Raw genomic sequence first — 17,604 nt, forward strand, 5'->3', positions numbered from 1 at the left:
GAATTCCACCGGGATTTCATTTGGCCCTATCGCTCTCCCCCTGCTCATCTTACGCATAGCCCCCTCTACCTCTGCAACTTTAATATGCCTGCAATACCTAAAGTTCTAACGGCATGATAATAGGTGAATTTAACTATAATTAGGCCCTAAATAACCACCTTCTTGTATAGTTTGGATGATAAAAGTGATAACAAAATGCTCTTATTAGTGTTTTTCATGCTTTGCAGGTTATATATGACTAGAGAAGGCTATAGAGTACTTTTGGGATCAAATATGGAGAAAAAGAGGCCGATCGTAAAATTCCGTCAAGTAAACCACGCGAAACAGCTCAAGTCAGAACTGAATGAGGACTGTCGCGGTTCCACCGCGACCGCGGTAGAAGATGGCTGCAGACAAAGTGAGAATCAAAGAGCATGTTTGGCCATGGTTTGACCGCGACCGCGGCAGAACCGCGGCGGAGGCGGAGAACTTCAGGGACTAAAGTGTAAAACATGGGATTTTTAGCCCAAAACCCTATTTTAAACATTAGACTTCGCCCAAGAGAGGCAGGTTTTTTTGGAGAGTACTTTGGCAAGAAGAACAAGTGTGACATATCACCCAAAACATCTTGGTTTCTTCTTCTCATTATTTTTCTTGCAATTTTAATCATGAATATTTTCATAGTTTGTTTACCCATAATTATGAGTAGCTAAATCTTTTGTCTAAGGTTTTGATGGAACCTATTGGGGGATAAACTTCTTGTTTATGTGAATACAAATTGCTAGTCTCAATCTTTATTTGTTCAACTTTGTGCATGTTGTAGTTAATTGACAGGATCCTCAATTATTTGTGCCTATTTGGTGTGCATAACTCGGGAGAGAGTGCATATTTAGGTTATTGTTGAACAACACCACTCCCAAAGTATAAGAGGGATCTATAATTGTGGGTTTAAAGGCGGGATTAGGGATAACGAAGCCTTGAGTGCAATCTAAAGTGAACTGTGTTAATTAGAGCTAGCTAGTGTATCTCAGGAGAGTGCATTGAGTATATTACTGTGATTACTCGGGAGAGATTTACGGTAAGATGAGTGTTCATGATTGATAGAGAGGTGTTGGTCAATTTGTATGAAGCATAAACAGAAGGGATTCCATCAATAGGGGAAGTCATTACCTTAGCGTTTTCTCATTATTGTTTACAACCTTAGCATCCTTAGTTTACAGCTGTTTATTTACTTGCAATTTTAGTTATTGAAGACACCATCAACTGTGATTCAAACATTTGGGGAAATTGGTTATCAAGAGTTTAGTGGGTCTAAAGATAGTGATTGATAGGTTAACTCTCTGTGGATTCGACTCTGGGCAGAATACTCAGGTTATATTTGCAACGTCCGCAGGGTCCTTTTTATAAGGCATAGTTGGGCGTGATCAAATTTTGGCGTCGTTTCCGGGGAGTTAACGGAATTATCAATTACCATTGATAGAAATACAAAAATTCTTAGTGTAGTCAGTTTTCTCTACACCAAATATTTTATTGAAATTTTTGACGGTTGTTGACGTGGTTGCACAGGTGTATGCCTAGAAACTCTACGAGGACTGAAGAACTACTTGAAGGACTCTCAGACCCCGAAAAAACATTCTGGGTATTGAACCGTGCCAACAAAAGACTTCAACAACCTCATCAAACACACAAACTCGAAATTGACATGGGTGACGTACACAACGTCAACGGAAACGTCAGAGATATGGCACCTCCTGTGCCTGAGGCTGCACTATTTGACTGGGCGCAACCCACAGCTGACAATCTAGCCACTGCCATTGTTGTGCCCGCGATACAAGCTGAATCATTCCAGATCACGAACAACATGCTGCACTTGCTGCAAAACAAGGGACTATTTTCCGGGACACCAACCGAAGATCCTCAGCAGCACTTGAAGAACTTCCTGCCGATTTACAAAACTCAAAGGCAACCCAACGTAACTCCGGAAGCAATCAGGCTGTTATTATTTCCATTCTCGGTGACAAGAGCTTCTCAGGTCTGGCTAAACTCACTCCCCATAAACTCTATAGAAACTTGGGATGAGTTAGTCAAGCAATTTCACATCAAGTTCCACCCGCCCAACAAAATAGCTCAACAAATTGATGAGATCGTGAGCTTTAAACAGAAACCAATGGAGACACTGCATGAGACATGGAGTCGGTTTAAAGGAATGTTGGTTATATTTCCACACCATGGTATTCCAGATCAGATGTTGAGACAACGGTTTTACATGAGACTGTCAGATAGCATGAAGAACATTGTAGATGCCTCAGCTAGTGGGGCATTTTTGAGCAAAACTTGGAGAGAAGGTCAGAGTCTGCTTGACAAAATGGCTCAGAATTCGGGGTGGACGACGAGGAATGCACCTATCACTCTAGTGGTGCACTCAGTGCCTTTTGACCCATCAAATTCCATGGCTGAAAATGTGGCGACCCTCTTGACACAAATGAGCATACTCACCAAAAAGGTGGAGGAATCAGGGCAGAAACAGCAAGTGCACATTGTAGATACTACCAATGGGGGCTTGTGCACATCTTGCATTAGTCAGCCAGTTGGTAATCCTTGGAATGCAGAACATGATCATCATCATCAGCACCCTAAAGACATGAACTATGTGTCAAACTATGGAGTCCAGAGACAGGGCAATCAGAACTGGGGTCAGCAAACTCAGCAGCCATACAGACCACCTCAGCCACAGTACAACGCTAGAAGCATGGGAGGTATGAGACCTTCCAACAATATGGCACCTTATCCAAGGCCACAGGGGTACAACAATCAGCAGCAAGGGTATCCCCCACCTCAGCAACAGCATGGTGGAAGGTAAGAAGATGGGTTCACCAGACTTGAAGCAATGATGCAGCAGGTTATTGGGTCCAATGCAAAAATAAATGAAAGAGTAGATGCACATGTCGCAGCAATCAAAAATATTGAAATGCAATTGGGCCAAATTTCAATGTCTCTGAACAATCGTCCTCAGGGGACATTACCTGCAGACACCTAGATTAATCCAAAAGATCATGGCCCAAAGCAGCTGATGGCGGTGAGTCTCCATAATGGCAGGGATCTAGATGTAGAACAAGAGAGAGCTCGAGAAAATATACATGCTGAGACATTCATTCCAGTGCCCATTGAGTTGGATGAGTCTACGATACTGACTGAGGTGACAGTCCAGCCTGCTCAGGAAGAAAAGAACATTCAGTAGGAGACCGAGAAAGTAGTTGAGCCAGTTGAAGAGCCAGTAGTTGAAATAGTAGCTGATAAAGAGAAGTCCCAAGTGATTGGGAAGAAGAGACCTCTTGCACCCTTTCCACAGAGGCTGGCCAAGCATCAAAAGGAGGAGCAGTAGAAAAAGTTCTTTGAAATGCTCAAACAAATCCAAGTAAATATTCCACTGATTGAAGCTTTAAAGGAGATGCCTAGGTACGCAAAAATGATAAAGGACTTGATGTCCCGGAAATTTGATTTTCAAGACTTGGCTACGGTTACACTTACTCAGACCTGTAGTGCAGTGGTGATGAGACCTATTGCTGAAAAGCTGTCTGATCCAGGTAGCTTTACAATTCCATGCACTATTGGGAATTTCGCCTTTGCTAAGGCGCTCTGTGATTTAGGGGCCAGCATTAATCTTATGTCCCTAGCTATCTATAAGAGGTTGGGCATTGGGAGAGCTAGACCCACCTCCATGTTGTTGCAGCTGGCCGACAGGACTATGAAGCGTCAATTCGGTATCCTTGATGATGTGCTTATTCAGGTGAGGAAATTTGTGTTCCCTGTAGATTTTGTTATCTTGGATTGCAAAGTGGATGAAGAGATTCCTATAATCTTAGGAAGACCATTCTTGGCCACGAGGAGAGCTCTGATTGACTATGAGACTGGGGAGCTCAAAATGAGACTCAATGATGAGGAAATAACATTCAATGTGCAGAAGTCTATGAGGCGACCAAGCGAGTTCGCCAATTACTCTCTTATTGATGACGTGGATGTAATTGTAGAGTCCGATGATGAGGTGTTGACAATTGAGGACCCCCTTGTTGCATGTTTGATGAACTTAGATGAAGTGAATGGTGAGGATTTGGTGGAATGGGTGTTGGCATTGGAAGCTAGAGGGTTCTGGGAGAGAAATCTAGAGTTTGAGCCCTTGCACTTAGAAAAGAGAGAAACTCCTCCAGCTAAGCCATCCATTGAAGAACCACCAAAGCTGGAGTTAAAGCCATTGCCAGCCCACCTTAGGTATGAATTTCTGGGACCTGACTCCACATTACCTGTTATTATCTCATCTAGTTTGTTAGATCTGCAGGTTCAAAAACTTTTACAGGTACTAAAGGAGTGCAAAACTGCCATGGGGTGGACCATGGCAGACATTAGGGGGATCAGCCCCGCCTACTGCATGCACAAGAGTCTGTTGGAAGAGGGGCACAAACCTTCTAGGGAACATCAGAGGAGGCTGAACCCCAACATGAAGGAAGTGGTGAAGAAGGAGGTGATAAAGTGGTTGGATGCGGATATTATTTTCCCAATCTCTAACAGCAGCTGGGCGAGCCCAGTGCAATGTGTTCCTAAAAAGGGTGGCATGACGGTTGTGACAAATGACAACAATGAATTGATCTCAACAAGAACCGTCACAAGCTGGAGAATTTGTATGGACTATCGAAAGTTGAATCTAGCCACCCGGAAAGACCACTTCCCACTTCCCTTCATTGATCAGATGTTGGACAGATTGGCAGGGAGGTCACACTTCTGTTTTTTGGATGGGTACTCAGGGTACAATCAGATCTCCATTGCACCGGAGGACAGAGAGAAGACCTCTTTCACATGCCCGTATGGTATTTATGACTTTAGATGGATGCCCTTTGGCCTATGCAATGCACCTGCCACATTCCAACGGTGCATGATGGCCATATTCACTGACATGGTTGAGGACATAATAGAGGTGTTCATGGATGACTTCTCAGTAGTGGGGAATTCATTTGATGAGTGCCTGATAAATCTGACGCGTGTGCTGAAACGGTGCATCGAGACTAACTTGGTTCTGAACTGGGAGAAGTGTCATTTCATGGTACAAGAAGGCATAGTCTTGGGGCACCGGGTGTCAAGCAAGGGAATAGAGGTGTATTGCGCAAAAGTTGATGTAATAGCAAAGCTGCCTCCACCAACATCAATCAAAGCCATCAGAAGCTTCCTTGGACATGCCGGTTTTTACCGGAGGTTCATAAAAGACTTCTCCAAAATCGCCAACCCTCTCTGTAAGCTGTTAGAAAAAGATCACCCATTTTTGTTTTCTGATGATTGCATGGTAGCATTTGAGGAGTTGAAAAAGAGACTGGTCACAGCACCCATCATTGTTGCCCCCAGCTGGGAGCAATCGTTCAAACTAATATGTGATGCCAGTGACTATGCAGTGGGAGCAGTGCTGGGCCAGCGGAAAGACAAACTGATGCACCCAATCTACTATGCTAGTAGAACGCTGAGTGGAGCCCAATTGAACTACACTGTGACTAAAAAGGAGATATTGGCTGTAGTGTTCGCGTTTGACAAGTTCTGATCCTACCTGATAGGGTCCAAGGTAATTATATATACTGACCATGCAGCTCTCAGGTACTTAATAGAAAAGAAAGAATCTAAGCCACGCCCGATTCGTTGGGTGTTGCTATTGCAAGAGTTCGATCTTGAGATTCGTGACCGTAAGGGCACTGAGAATCAAGTCGCTGATCATCTATCATGACTTGAGGGAGCTGAAAATGTAGTTGAGGTTGAGGAAATACTGGAAACTTTTCCAGACGAGCAGCTGCTCGCCACCACTCATCAGGAAGTGCCATGGTATGCAGACTTTGCTAATTATTTGGCCAGTGGTATAGTTCCTCACGACTTTTCATCGGTCCAAAGGAAAAGATTTTTTCGTGAAAGCCGCCAGTATTACTAGGATGAACCTTATCTGTTTAGAATATGCCTTGATAATATGATCTGGAGATGCGTCCCCGAGATAGAGCAATTTTCTGTTTTGCAGGCTTGTCACGCATCGGCGTATGGTGGACACTTTGGAGGGGTTAGGACAGCGGCAAAGGTGCTAGAGGCTGGATTCTTCTGGTCGACAGTGTTTAAAGATGCGCACCTATGGGTGAAGGGCTGCAATGAATGTCAGCGGACCGGGAACATTTCCCGACGCCACGAGATGCCCATGAACCCAATTCAAGAGGTAGAAGTGTTTGACGTCTGGGGGATTGACTTCATGGGTCCCTTCGTCAGCTCCTATGGCAATAAGTACATTATTGTTGTTGTAGACTATGTGTCCAAATAGGTGAAAGTTGCGGCGTTACCCACCAATGATGCAAAAGTGGTGGTGGGATTTCTAAAGAAGAACATATTCACCCGCTTTGAGACACCACGATCAATTATCAGTGATGGAGGCACGCATTTCTGCAACAGGGCCTTTGAAAAGTTGCTTGTTAAGTACGATGTGCGCCACAAGGTGGCTACTCCTTACCACCCGCAAACTAGTGGACATGTTGAAGTGTCCAACAGAGAAATCAAGAGTGTGTTAACCAAAACTGTGAACGCCACAAGAACTGATTGGGCGAGGAAGCTAGATGATGCACTCTGGGCTTACAGAACTGCCTTCAAAACTCCAATTGGTATGTCACCATACAAGTTGGTGTTTGGGAAGGCCTGCCACCTGCCAGTGGAACTTGAACATAAAGCGTGTTGGGCATTGAAACAGCTGAACTTAGATATGGAAGCTGCGGGCACTTCAAGAGTCACTAAATTGCATGAGCTCGAGGAGTTCAGATATCTTGCTTTTGAGAGCACAAAATTGTACAAGGAGAGAATGAAGAGGCTACACGACCAGAACATTGTTGAGAGAAATTTCAAACCCGGGGATATGGTATTGCTATACAACTCAAGACTACGTCTGTTCCCAGGTAAACTTAAGTCACGATGGTCTGGACCATTTTGAGTAGTTGAAGTTTTCCCTTCAGGAGCTGTTGAGATTGCCATAGAGAATGACTCTCGTACATTCAAAGTCAATGGTCAAAGATTGAAGCCATATGTGGGCATGAGCGAGAAAAAAGGAGTGTCTGAGTTGCACCTGACTGAACCACAGAGGTCGAGCGAGCCTTAAATGCACTCATCCTCCATCGTGCCGCGACGTGAAATCGGGCGCTGCGTGGGAGGCAACCCACGAAATTGTTGTAAGTGTAACACATTATATATAAAAAAAAAAAATCAAACAACTGCCCAGACCACGGTTCCACCGCGACCGCGGTCAAACCACGATCAGAGACCCCCTCTGAACTTCGTTCACCGCATTCCCACCGTGACCGCGGTAGAACCGCGGTGGGAACCCCTATCTGAACTTCGTCTACCGCGGTTCAACCGCGACCACGGCAGACCCCGTCGGGCCCAGGTATGCAGAAATTTATTAATTCACCCCCCCCTTTTTAATTCACCCCCCCCCTTTCTAATTCACCTAACCCTGCATCCACCCCAACACAATTATTCCCCCTCCCTATTCAGAAACAGAACACCCCCCCCCAAAAAAAAAAATTCCATATCCTCTCTTCTCTTTCTCTCTCAAATCCCTCCCTCACTCCCAAAAACCGCCATTGTCATCTTCTCCACACCTCCTCTCACCACTACCCACCCCTTCCAACCTTCATCAAGTAAGTGTTCTCTTTTTTTTGATTCTATTTCTTCTTATAATTAGTGTAATTTAGTTTAAACTAGTTTAGTTAAACCCTAGGTAGGAATAGTGTAGATTTTCTTTCAATTTTTGCTTCTTCTCTGTTTTTATTGTTGTATTTACTTCTTGTGGATTTGTTTGGTGCTAAAATGGTTGGGTCTTTCTTATACTTCGATTGTGGGGGTTGTTTAGATGATTTGGAGGCCTAGAAATAATTTTTGCGGTGTAGTTTGGTGGAGGGCCCTTTTTGGCCGAAAATTTGGGGCTTGTGGTGCTATTTTAAGGCATTTTGTGCCTATCCTAGGTTGTGGTGGTATTGTATTTGGTGAATGGTGGTGTTATATTAAACGTGAATCACTTGAGGGAGTAAGTGTGGGGTGTTGTATGCCATAATTTGTAAGAAAGTTGTGGGGCCATTGTGGAGGTTGTAACCTGGAACACCTCACTTGTTGGGGGTTTGGCATTGTGTATGAATGGAATAAATGGGGGATATTATTTGGTGCCATCGGGTGGTGAAGTCTGAGTAACCATCCGGCTGGCACATGTAGGATATTTTTGATGGCTCTCTTGTATTCTTTGCAGGTCTTATGGCTCGTAAGAAGCAAAAGAGATCGGCAGGCACGTCCCAACAGCCTACATATAATGCCTCAAGGTTTGAATCAGAATTGGCAGAGGGCGACTTTCATGCCAAGGCCTCAAAGAGCTTCATCCCTGAGATTCCGATTGACAAGGCAGCCCTCCGTGCAGAAAAGGAGGAGATGTATGAGGAAATCCGGCGGAGGGAAATGGAGTTCTTATTTGATGAACCTGAAACAGTGAACAGGATACTTGTAAGAGAGTTCTACGCGAACTGCCCATCACATACGTTGCGGGAGGTGACTGTGCGGGGCAAATGGGTAGATGCCTCAGTTGAAACTATTCAACAGGTGTTGCGGCTGCCTCGGTTTACTGGTGACGTCGACTATTACCAGGACGCACCAGGAGTCACTTGGGATATTATGACTGATGCACTCTGCGCAGGGGGCAACCAATCTGGATACGTGACCATATCACCCTGAACTCCAATTCATTCACCCATTTGGCTAAGTATTGGCTCACTGTCATTTGCAACCGGTTCTTACCCCAGGCAGCATGACTGACGTGAACTTCCAAAGAGCCCTCTTGACATAGTGCTTCGTCACAAAGAAAGATTTTGATGCGGCAAAACTTATTGGTGATGAAATGATCATACGGTCCCCGCTGAGGTCAAAGGGATTCTACTTCCCCTCCCTGGTGACTACATTGTGCCTGCTGAAGAATGTCCCCACCAATCCTACTGATGGAGAGTTTCCCCCTAAAGCAGCTTTCAAAGCTTCGGGCATCAGAGTGGGCAGGGGTGCATGCACCACCATTCAGATCGATGATGAAGATGATGACCCGGTTCCCATGGCACCATCCAGGAGATCCTATGACAGTGTCGGACCCTCTCGGCGCCCCCATGCTGGGGCAGGCTTATCCAGATCACAGTTCACCCAGCCTATGTTGCGTACTATGGAGGAAGAGGTCACGGATCTTCGCACCTCGGTGGAGGGCCTACACACGCGTATGGATGCCATGTCTCAGCGGCAGGCCAGGTCTGAGAGTCGGTTTATGTCCTGGTTCTGTGCTTTGGGGAGAGCTTGCCATGTGGACCCCAACACCGTCTCCGACTCTGATTGAGGCTCAGGGAAGTCTTCTTACCCTTCTGCTCGTTATTTTTTATATGACATGGGGACATGCCATAATATTTAAGTGTGGGGTGGGAGACTTGCTCGGGTAATGTATTGTAGTGTATATAGACATGGTGTATGTTGTAGTATTTGATTGGTGTTGTTGTGAATAATTGACTGTACTCACATTAGAAGTAACTGACTTGGCCCAACGACGGACACTTGTCGACGGGTCTCTTGAGGGTCAAAGTCGGATTTAAAAAAAATGTAGAGGACTCTTCCTGAGGACGGACCACTTGGACAGTACTCTTGAGGGAAGTAGTCCATGTAGTTTCTTTATTTTATTTTATTTTTTCTTTTTTAGGTAGTGTAGTAATTTTTCCTTAGTTTTTCTTTTGACCACAGTTCTTTTCCAAGGCCTTTCCTTGAACCGGGTTAGGTAGATTTTTCGTTTGTAGTTTTAGGACCAAAATGGGTGAAGTCTAGAATGCAAGCCTTGATGTACACACCTGAGAATAACAAAAACGAACATGAGGGTGCGACGTCTAGGCTCATTTGTAGACTCGTAAATCTATGCCTTAATTTTGCACATCCTGTCTTGCTTGAACGCTCGTATGAGTGTGTTGATAAACTGATTCGGAATGAGTTACATGTCAAGTGTGTATGAGCTATTACTTGTATTCTGTGCTTGCATGTGATACTTAGAACTTGCCATGTGTGTTTGCAAAGCGAAATAGAAGTTGTTTGGTTTTAGAGATGATTGAGGCATTTCTTTGTGTAGCCTGTATATTTCTGAATCCACCTGTATATATTGCCATAGTTAACCCCTTTGAGCCTGAAACATGTTCTTTGATAACCCTATAATGACCTATATCCCTGTGTTTGAATAGTTTGATTGTTTGAACCTGTACCTCCTAGAAGCACTTGAATTACTAAAGAACATACAAAAGTCAAAGTGTGGGGTGGTAAGGAAGTAGGAAAAAGGGGAATCAGGAAAGAAATACTTGAATGGTGCAATGGATTTGTAAAAGTCTCAAAAAAAACAGTTGCACCTAAAGAAAAGTGGGGGTCACCTATGAACTAAAATGTGGAAGAACGAGTGGTCTGAGCATGGAAATTGAAATAAAAGGAAGTGTGTATTAAAAGTGCTTAGGGAGGTTAGTCACTATATCCAAATATATCCTACCTGTCCCTTAGCCTACATTACAACCAAATAAAGACCTATTGATCTTTGACTGAATAGCTCGATTATTAGAGTACTACACTAGGGGCAAGCTTATGGTGTGTCTGTGTGGCATGTGAATGTTCTTTGCTGAGAGTGAGTGAATTCTTCCTATCTTTGGTTCCTTGTTGCTTGAATTTTATGTGTGTGGAACTTCTCTCAGAATTATGATGTGAGGGCATGTGACTCAGGAAGAAAAAGTGAGTTTTCACCTCTGTTAGAGTAACTAGAGTGAGCATGAGTGTGTCATGGTGTTAGAGTCTTCATCTGAGGCGTGACTGTTGCACTGCTTAGGTTGTTCCTTCATAATGGCGGGTGTGGCATAAAAATAAAAAAAATAACAAAAAAAAATTGGGTAATGCATCGAACGATTAGGCCTAGAAGTGTGGTTTAACTTGCTCGAGGACGAGCAAAGGTTTAAGTGTGGGGTGTTGATAATAGGTGAATTTAACTATAATTAGGCCCTAAATAACCACCTTCTTGTATAGTTTGGATGATAAAAGTGATAACAAAATGCTCTTATTAGTGTTTTTCATGCTTTGCGGGTTATATATGACCAGAGAAGGCTATGGAGTACTTTTAGGATCAAATATGGAGAAAAAGAGGCCGATCGTAAAATTCTGTCAAGTAAACCACGCGAAACAGCTCAAGTTAGAACTGAAAGAGGACTGTCGCAGTTCCACCGCGACCGCGGCAGAATTGCGGTAGAAGATGGCTGCAGACAAAGTGAGAATCAGAGAGCATGTTTGGCCGCAGTTTGACCGCGGCAGAACCGCGGCGGAGGCGGAGAACTTCAGGGACTAAAGTGCAAAACATGGGATTTTTAGCCCAAAACCCTATTTTAAACATTAGACTTCGCCCAAGAGAGGCAGGTTTTTTTGGAGAGTACTTTGGCAAGAAGAACAAGTGTGAGAGATCACCCAAAACATCTTGGTTTCTTCTTCTCTTTATTTTTCTTGCAATTTTAATCATGAATATTTTCATAGTTTGTTTACCCATAATTATGAGTAGCTAAATCCTTTGTCTAAGGTTTTGATGGAACCTATTGGGGGATAAACTTCTTGTTTATGTGAATACAAATTGCTAGTCTCAATCTTTATTTGTTCAACTTTGTGCATGTTGTAGTTAATTAACAGGATCCTCAATTAGCTGTGCCTATTTGGTGTGCATAACTCGGGAGAGAGTGCATATTTAGGTTATTGTTGAACAACACCACTCCCAAAGTATAAGAGGAATCTATAACTGCGGGTTTAAAGGCGGGATTATGGATAACGAAGCCTTGAGTGCAATCTAAAGTGAACCGTGTTAATTAGAGCTAGCTAGTGTATCTCAGGAGAGTGCATTGAGTATATTACTGTGATTACTCGGGAGAGATTTACGGTAAGATGAGTGTTCATGATTGATAGAGAGGTGTTGGTCAATTTGTATGAAGCATAAACAGAAGGGATTCCATCAATAGGGGAAGTCATTACCTTAGCGTTTTCTCATTATTGTTTACAACCTTAGCATCCTTAGTTTACAGCTGTTTATTTACTTGCAATTTTAGTTATTGAAGACACCATCAACTGTGATTCAAACATTTGGGGAAATTGGTTCTCAAGAGTTTAGTGGGTCTAAAGATAATGATTGATAGGTTAACTCTCTGTGGATTCGACTCTGGGCAGAATACTCAGGTTATATTTGCAACGTCCGCAGGGTCCTTTTTATAAGGCATAGGTGGGCGTGATCACGGCTCTCGGAGTTTTCTAAGTACCTCAACACAATGTTCCTATCCTCTTCATCCTTCAGGATTTATGAAAGTATATCTGTCATCTCTGTCGAATCAGAGCCTCATCCAACAACACTCTACCTTCCTCATCCTTAATACACTTCACTTGGTCCAGGTCACGGTCCTTCCTCTCTGGCACCTTGGCTAACCCTTACAACTTCTTGTCCCCTCCACAAATAAAAATTAGGAAACTCTATTTGATTTCATAAGGAAAGGGAAAAAATATTTCACAGCTTATTTTCCCTTGTCGTGGTAGCAGTCAACAATATTACCATTTGAATTGGGAAAGAGCGAGCGTTGACGAAAAGGGAACTTTCAGAAATAACTATTGTTTGGAGGCTTATTGTTAGGCATAGCTATCATTTAGCTAATTATATTTTGTAACTACTAATTGCTTGCCATGGGATGTATATCGCTATATTCAATTCGGTTGTATACACTGTATTTAATTAGGATTTATTCGTTCATATATATTTTATATTGTATTCAATTTTATTATGTTGAACTCAGTTGTATTCAAACAACAACAAAAATTAAGAAATAGGGTGTATACCTCTATATTTAATTCGGTTGTATATATTGTATTAATTTCGGTTATATTCATTCTTAACTATGTTACACTATATTCAATTCAACAGCATTCAAACAACAAAAAACACAAAAAATGGTGATATTTGGATGTATTCAATTTACTGTATTCATTTTTAGTTACTTTTACGTTGTATTTAATTCACTGTATTTAATTTGGTGGTATTCAAATAATAAAAATTAAAAACAAATATAGGGATTTGCCACAAAAAATAACCTTTGGAATACATAAATACAGGTGAAAATGCAAAAAAATTGTATTTGCATTTAAAAAATATAAAATACACTCAAACTTGAGTGTATTTGTACAAATTACAATGTATTTGCATCATTGTATGTGACTCAATAAAAAGAAGAGAAGAAAGTTGTCGGAGATGGCGTCTTCGGGGCAAGCAAAATATTGTATAAATTGTATTAAAACTAAAAATGAAGACGAACAAAAATTCGACCAGATCTAAGAATACACTATCACATTGTATCTACCAAAATCCATTCAAACGAATCACTTAGATATTAGATACAAAGAAGGGAAAAGAAGCTATGAATTTTTAAAGTCTTGAAAGTCAGCCTCAAAGTCATCATAATCCAAATCAACAACCTCATATCTCAAGGCTTTGAGTAGTAACTGAAACGCTTCTTTTTCTTCTTATTTTTTGAATCGGAAAATCCATATAACAAGTCGGCGGTGAGTTGCAAGAGAAAATGACGCTCTTGTCGAGGGCGAAGAGAGAGGGAAAAAGGAGAGAGACTTGAAGGAAAAGAGAGAGGGTTGAAAGAAAAGTTGAGGATCACTTGTATATATTTGTATTTTGCTATAAAATATAAAAAGTAACTATAAATAATGAAAATTTTAAAGTGTTTTGGTTTATAATAAATAAGGTGCATTATTTAGATATAGCATGTAAAATTTTCTCGAAGGGGAAGAAAACATGTAGAGCCCCATTAAAAGATGTTTACCTAGCTATACTATATATTAGAAACTTATTTACCTATGTTCTTTATGTTTTGTAGTTTTTAATAATATTTAGGTTTTTCTTACAAATTGTATACATTGTTCCTTAAAAAGATCACACCCCATTATTAGTGATTTCAATTAAGGGATTCAATTATATCCTTTCCTTTTTTTTCCCTCTCCTTGTCACGACCCGAATTTCCCACCTTCGGTAGTCATGATATTGTCTACTCGTGAAAGTTAGGCAAGCCAACTATTAAGGTTTTTAACACATTAGCAATCAACCCAACCAGATATAAACAGTAACTAAAGCTAAGCAGATGAAAAGTGCGGAAGTGCTATAACAAATTCAAATAATCCAATACATGTCTACCCACGAATCTGGTGTCACAATTTTACGAATGACTAAGATTTTTACTACAAATACAAGTCTGAAAGAAGTACAATTGTTCTCGAAATGAAAAGAGACAGCAGAAAGCTAAAACAGAGAAGGGGACTTCAGGCTCTGCGGATGCCAGCAGATCTACCTTTGTCTCCCTAGACTGAAAGAAGCTACCTCAGCTACTCACCGGGTCCGACACCAAAATCTGCACAAAAGAGTACAGAGTGCAGTATCAGTACAACTGACTCCATGTATTGGCAAGTGTCGAGCCTAACCTCGACGAAGTAGTGATGAGGCTAGGACACGACAACCATATAAACCTGTGCAGTTAAATCATATATAAAAAGAACAGTAGAAACATGAAATAACAAATAAGGATGGGAAGGGGAAATGTTGCGGGGAATATCAAGGTCTAACAATAAACCAATAGAGAAGCATAACGAACATCATATTTATATCAACAAGAATAATGTAACAGTAACATGTGCACGGCATCACCCTTCATGCTTTTACTCTCGTTCTCACCATATGAAAAAACAGAAATGGCACGGCATCACCCTTCGTGCTTTACCTCTCATAATCATGGCACGGCATCACCCTTCGTGCATTAACTCTCAAAATACCGGCACGGCATCACCCTTCGTGCATTAACTCTCAATTCGTGGCACGGAATCACCCTTCGTGCATTAACACTCACTCACAATATCATTCACAGCATCACCCTTCGTGTTTACACTCTTCCTCACCCAAACAATATAAATAATACGTCCCGGTAAGGGAATCAACAATATAAACAATAACATCCCGGCAAGGGAATCAGCTATAACCAATCTCGTTTCAACAGTTATATTACAAAATGAATCTCAACTTGAGCTAATACTCGACAGTGTTCAATTACCAAGAATTTATCATAAGTCTTGTTCCACGGTGCTAATCATCGATTTAACCATAATCAATACATAATAAAAATCACAACAATCCTTGTATAAGACGCACGGGCATGCTTGATACCAACGTATAGATACTTGTCACCTCACCTATACATCGTACTTGACACTAGCACAGAGCAAATAAGACACAACACATATTCCCTCAAGCTAAGGTTAGACCAAACACTTACCTCGATTCCAAGGACAAAAATCAAGCCTCAATTACCGATTTACCTCTCGATTCCACTTCCAATCCGCTTGAATCAAGGTATAATTTACTTAATAACATCAATAAATGCTAAATAAATCAATTCTAATGCATGAAAATAGATTTCCCAATATTTTCCCCAAAAAATCAAAAATCGACCCCGGGCTTGCTGGGTCAAAAGTCGAAGTTCAAACCAAAACTTGATCACCATTCACCCACGAACTCAAATATGCAATTAGTTTTGAAATTTGACCTCAAATTGAAGTCCAACTCCCCAAAATTTGAAAATCCTAATTTCTACCCAAAAACACCCAATTTCCCATGAAAACCCCTAGATTTTGAAGTGAAATTATGTAAAAAGATAAATTAGATTGAAGGAGATGAGTTAGAAATCACTTATTTATGATTTGGAGAAGTTTGAGCCTTTGAAAAATCGCCTAAGGATGTTTAGGGTTTGAGAAAGTTGTAAAATGATGAAAAATCCCATCTAAAATCCCACATAATAAGTGCAGTTATCGCAATTGCGATTGCGAACCCTTTGAAAATCTGCTACCTTCGCATTTGCGATGAAAATGTCGCATTTGCGATAGAGGGCCCTTCGCAATTCCCGGCCAAAGTTTGCATTTGCGATGAGGGCCTGCCCAGGCCTGGTTTGCAATTGCGACATACCTGTCGCATTTCCCAGGCATGTTCACTTCTCAATTGCGAAGCTTGATCTCGCAATTGCGAGATCAGAGGCCTGTGCAAAAATACCAGATGCACAACTGAGTTTCCTAAGTCCAAATCACTCTGTGGCCTATCCAAAACTCACCCGAGCCATCGGGGCTCCAAACCAAACATGCACGTAAATCTAAAATATTATAAGGACTTGCTCGTGCGATCAAATCATCAAAATAACATCAATAACTATGAATTTAGCCTCAAATTCATGAAATTCATAAGATAGTTCAAATTTTCCATTTTCTCAACCTAATGTCCGATTTATATCAAATCAACTCTGATTCTTACCAAATTTCACAGATTCATTTTCATCATTATTTTAAACTTGTACCGGACTCCAAAACCAAAATGCGGGCCCGATACCATCAAGAACACACACCATTTCATTTTCAAAAGTCTTTAGATTTTCCAGCAAACAATTTACTTTAAAAAAAATTCGGGCTAAGGATCTCGGAATTCAATTCCCGACATACGCTCAAGTCCAATATTTTACTACGGACCCTACAGGACCGTCAAATTACGGATTCGGGTCCGTTTACTAAAAATGTTGACCGAAGTCAACTTTGGTCAATTTTAAAGGCTAAATTCAATATTTCTCTTGAATTTCATATAAAATCTTTCCAGAAATGCACCCGGACTATGCACGCAAATCGAGGTAAGACAAAAAGAGGTTTTTAGGCCTCGAAACGCAGATTTGACTTCTAAAAAAAGAAATGACCTTTTGGGTCATCACACTCCTCTTCTTTTTTTTTTTACATCAAAATTTGTTAATCCACGCCTAGAATCTCCATCTCCTCGCTTCCTACCATTGTCAATAGTCTTATATTATTAAAAGATATTCAAAAATTGTACGATAATTCTGTGATAATTGTATCATAATTGTATTTAAATTTTATCAGATACATCAATGCCTAAATTATAATTGTATCATAATTGTATCTAACTTGTATCTTGTATATTAATACCCAAAATAATATTTGATACAATACTAATAAATTAATATACGATTATCATACTTGTGATTCAAACTGTGAAATCCATCACGAACTCACAACTGCTTTTAAAAATATACAATGAATATACAATAATCAAATATTTGTAATACAATTCCTGCAACAATTTTGATACATATACAATTATAATACAATCGCGATACATTTCTGAAAAATTCTGATATAATTATGATCTTCATTTTCTTCAAGTTTCAATCACAAATCTACACTAAATATTTAATATAAATGTATTAGTATTTTATCGAGTATTGTTTTGAGTATTGATGTATCATATACAAGTCACATACAATGAAGATAAGAAAGAAAGAAAACAAGATTCAAAACTTACCCATAACTAGAGCAGTATTCTATACTCGACTGCATTGTATCAATAAGAAATAGAGATTTTGGTTGATTAGTAAAAAAGAGAGAATTTGGGCTTGAAAACCTTTGGAAAAGGAA

At 40.9% G+C, this 17,604-nt stretch overlaps 1 protein-coding gene across 1 annotated transcript; it reads left to right on the plus strand.

The window, feature by feature from the left end:
- The first annotated feature begins 3,445 nt into the window (after nt 1-3,445).
- Nucleotides 3,446-9,391, plus strand: LOC138885722 (uncharacterized). The gene is made up of 8 exons (XM_070166699.1): nt 3,446-4,495; nt 5,060-5,207; nt 5,313-5,530; nt 6,020-6,208; nt 6,311-6,481; nt 6,731-6,932; nt 8,276-8,523; nt 8,864-9,391. Exons 1-8 carry the CDS (start codon nt 3,446-3,448, stop codon nt 9,389-9,391), a joined length of 2,754 nt encoding a protein of 917 aa, XP_070022800.1.
- Nucleotides 9,392-17,604: the final 8,213 nt, after the last annotated feature.

The sequence above is a fragment of the Nicotiana sylvestris genome, chromosome 2 (genome assembly GCF_000393655.2).
Source record: "Nicotiana sylvestris chromosome 2, ASM39365v2, whole genome shotgun sequence".
Classification (NCBI taxonomy): domain Eukaryota; kingdom Viridiplantae; phylum Streptophyta; class Magnoliopsida; order Solanales; family Solanaceae; genus Nicotiana; species Nicotiana sylvestris.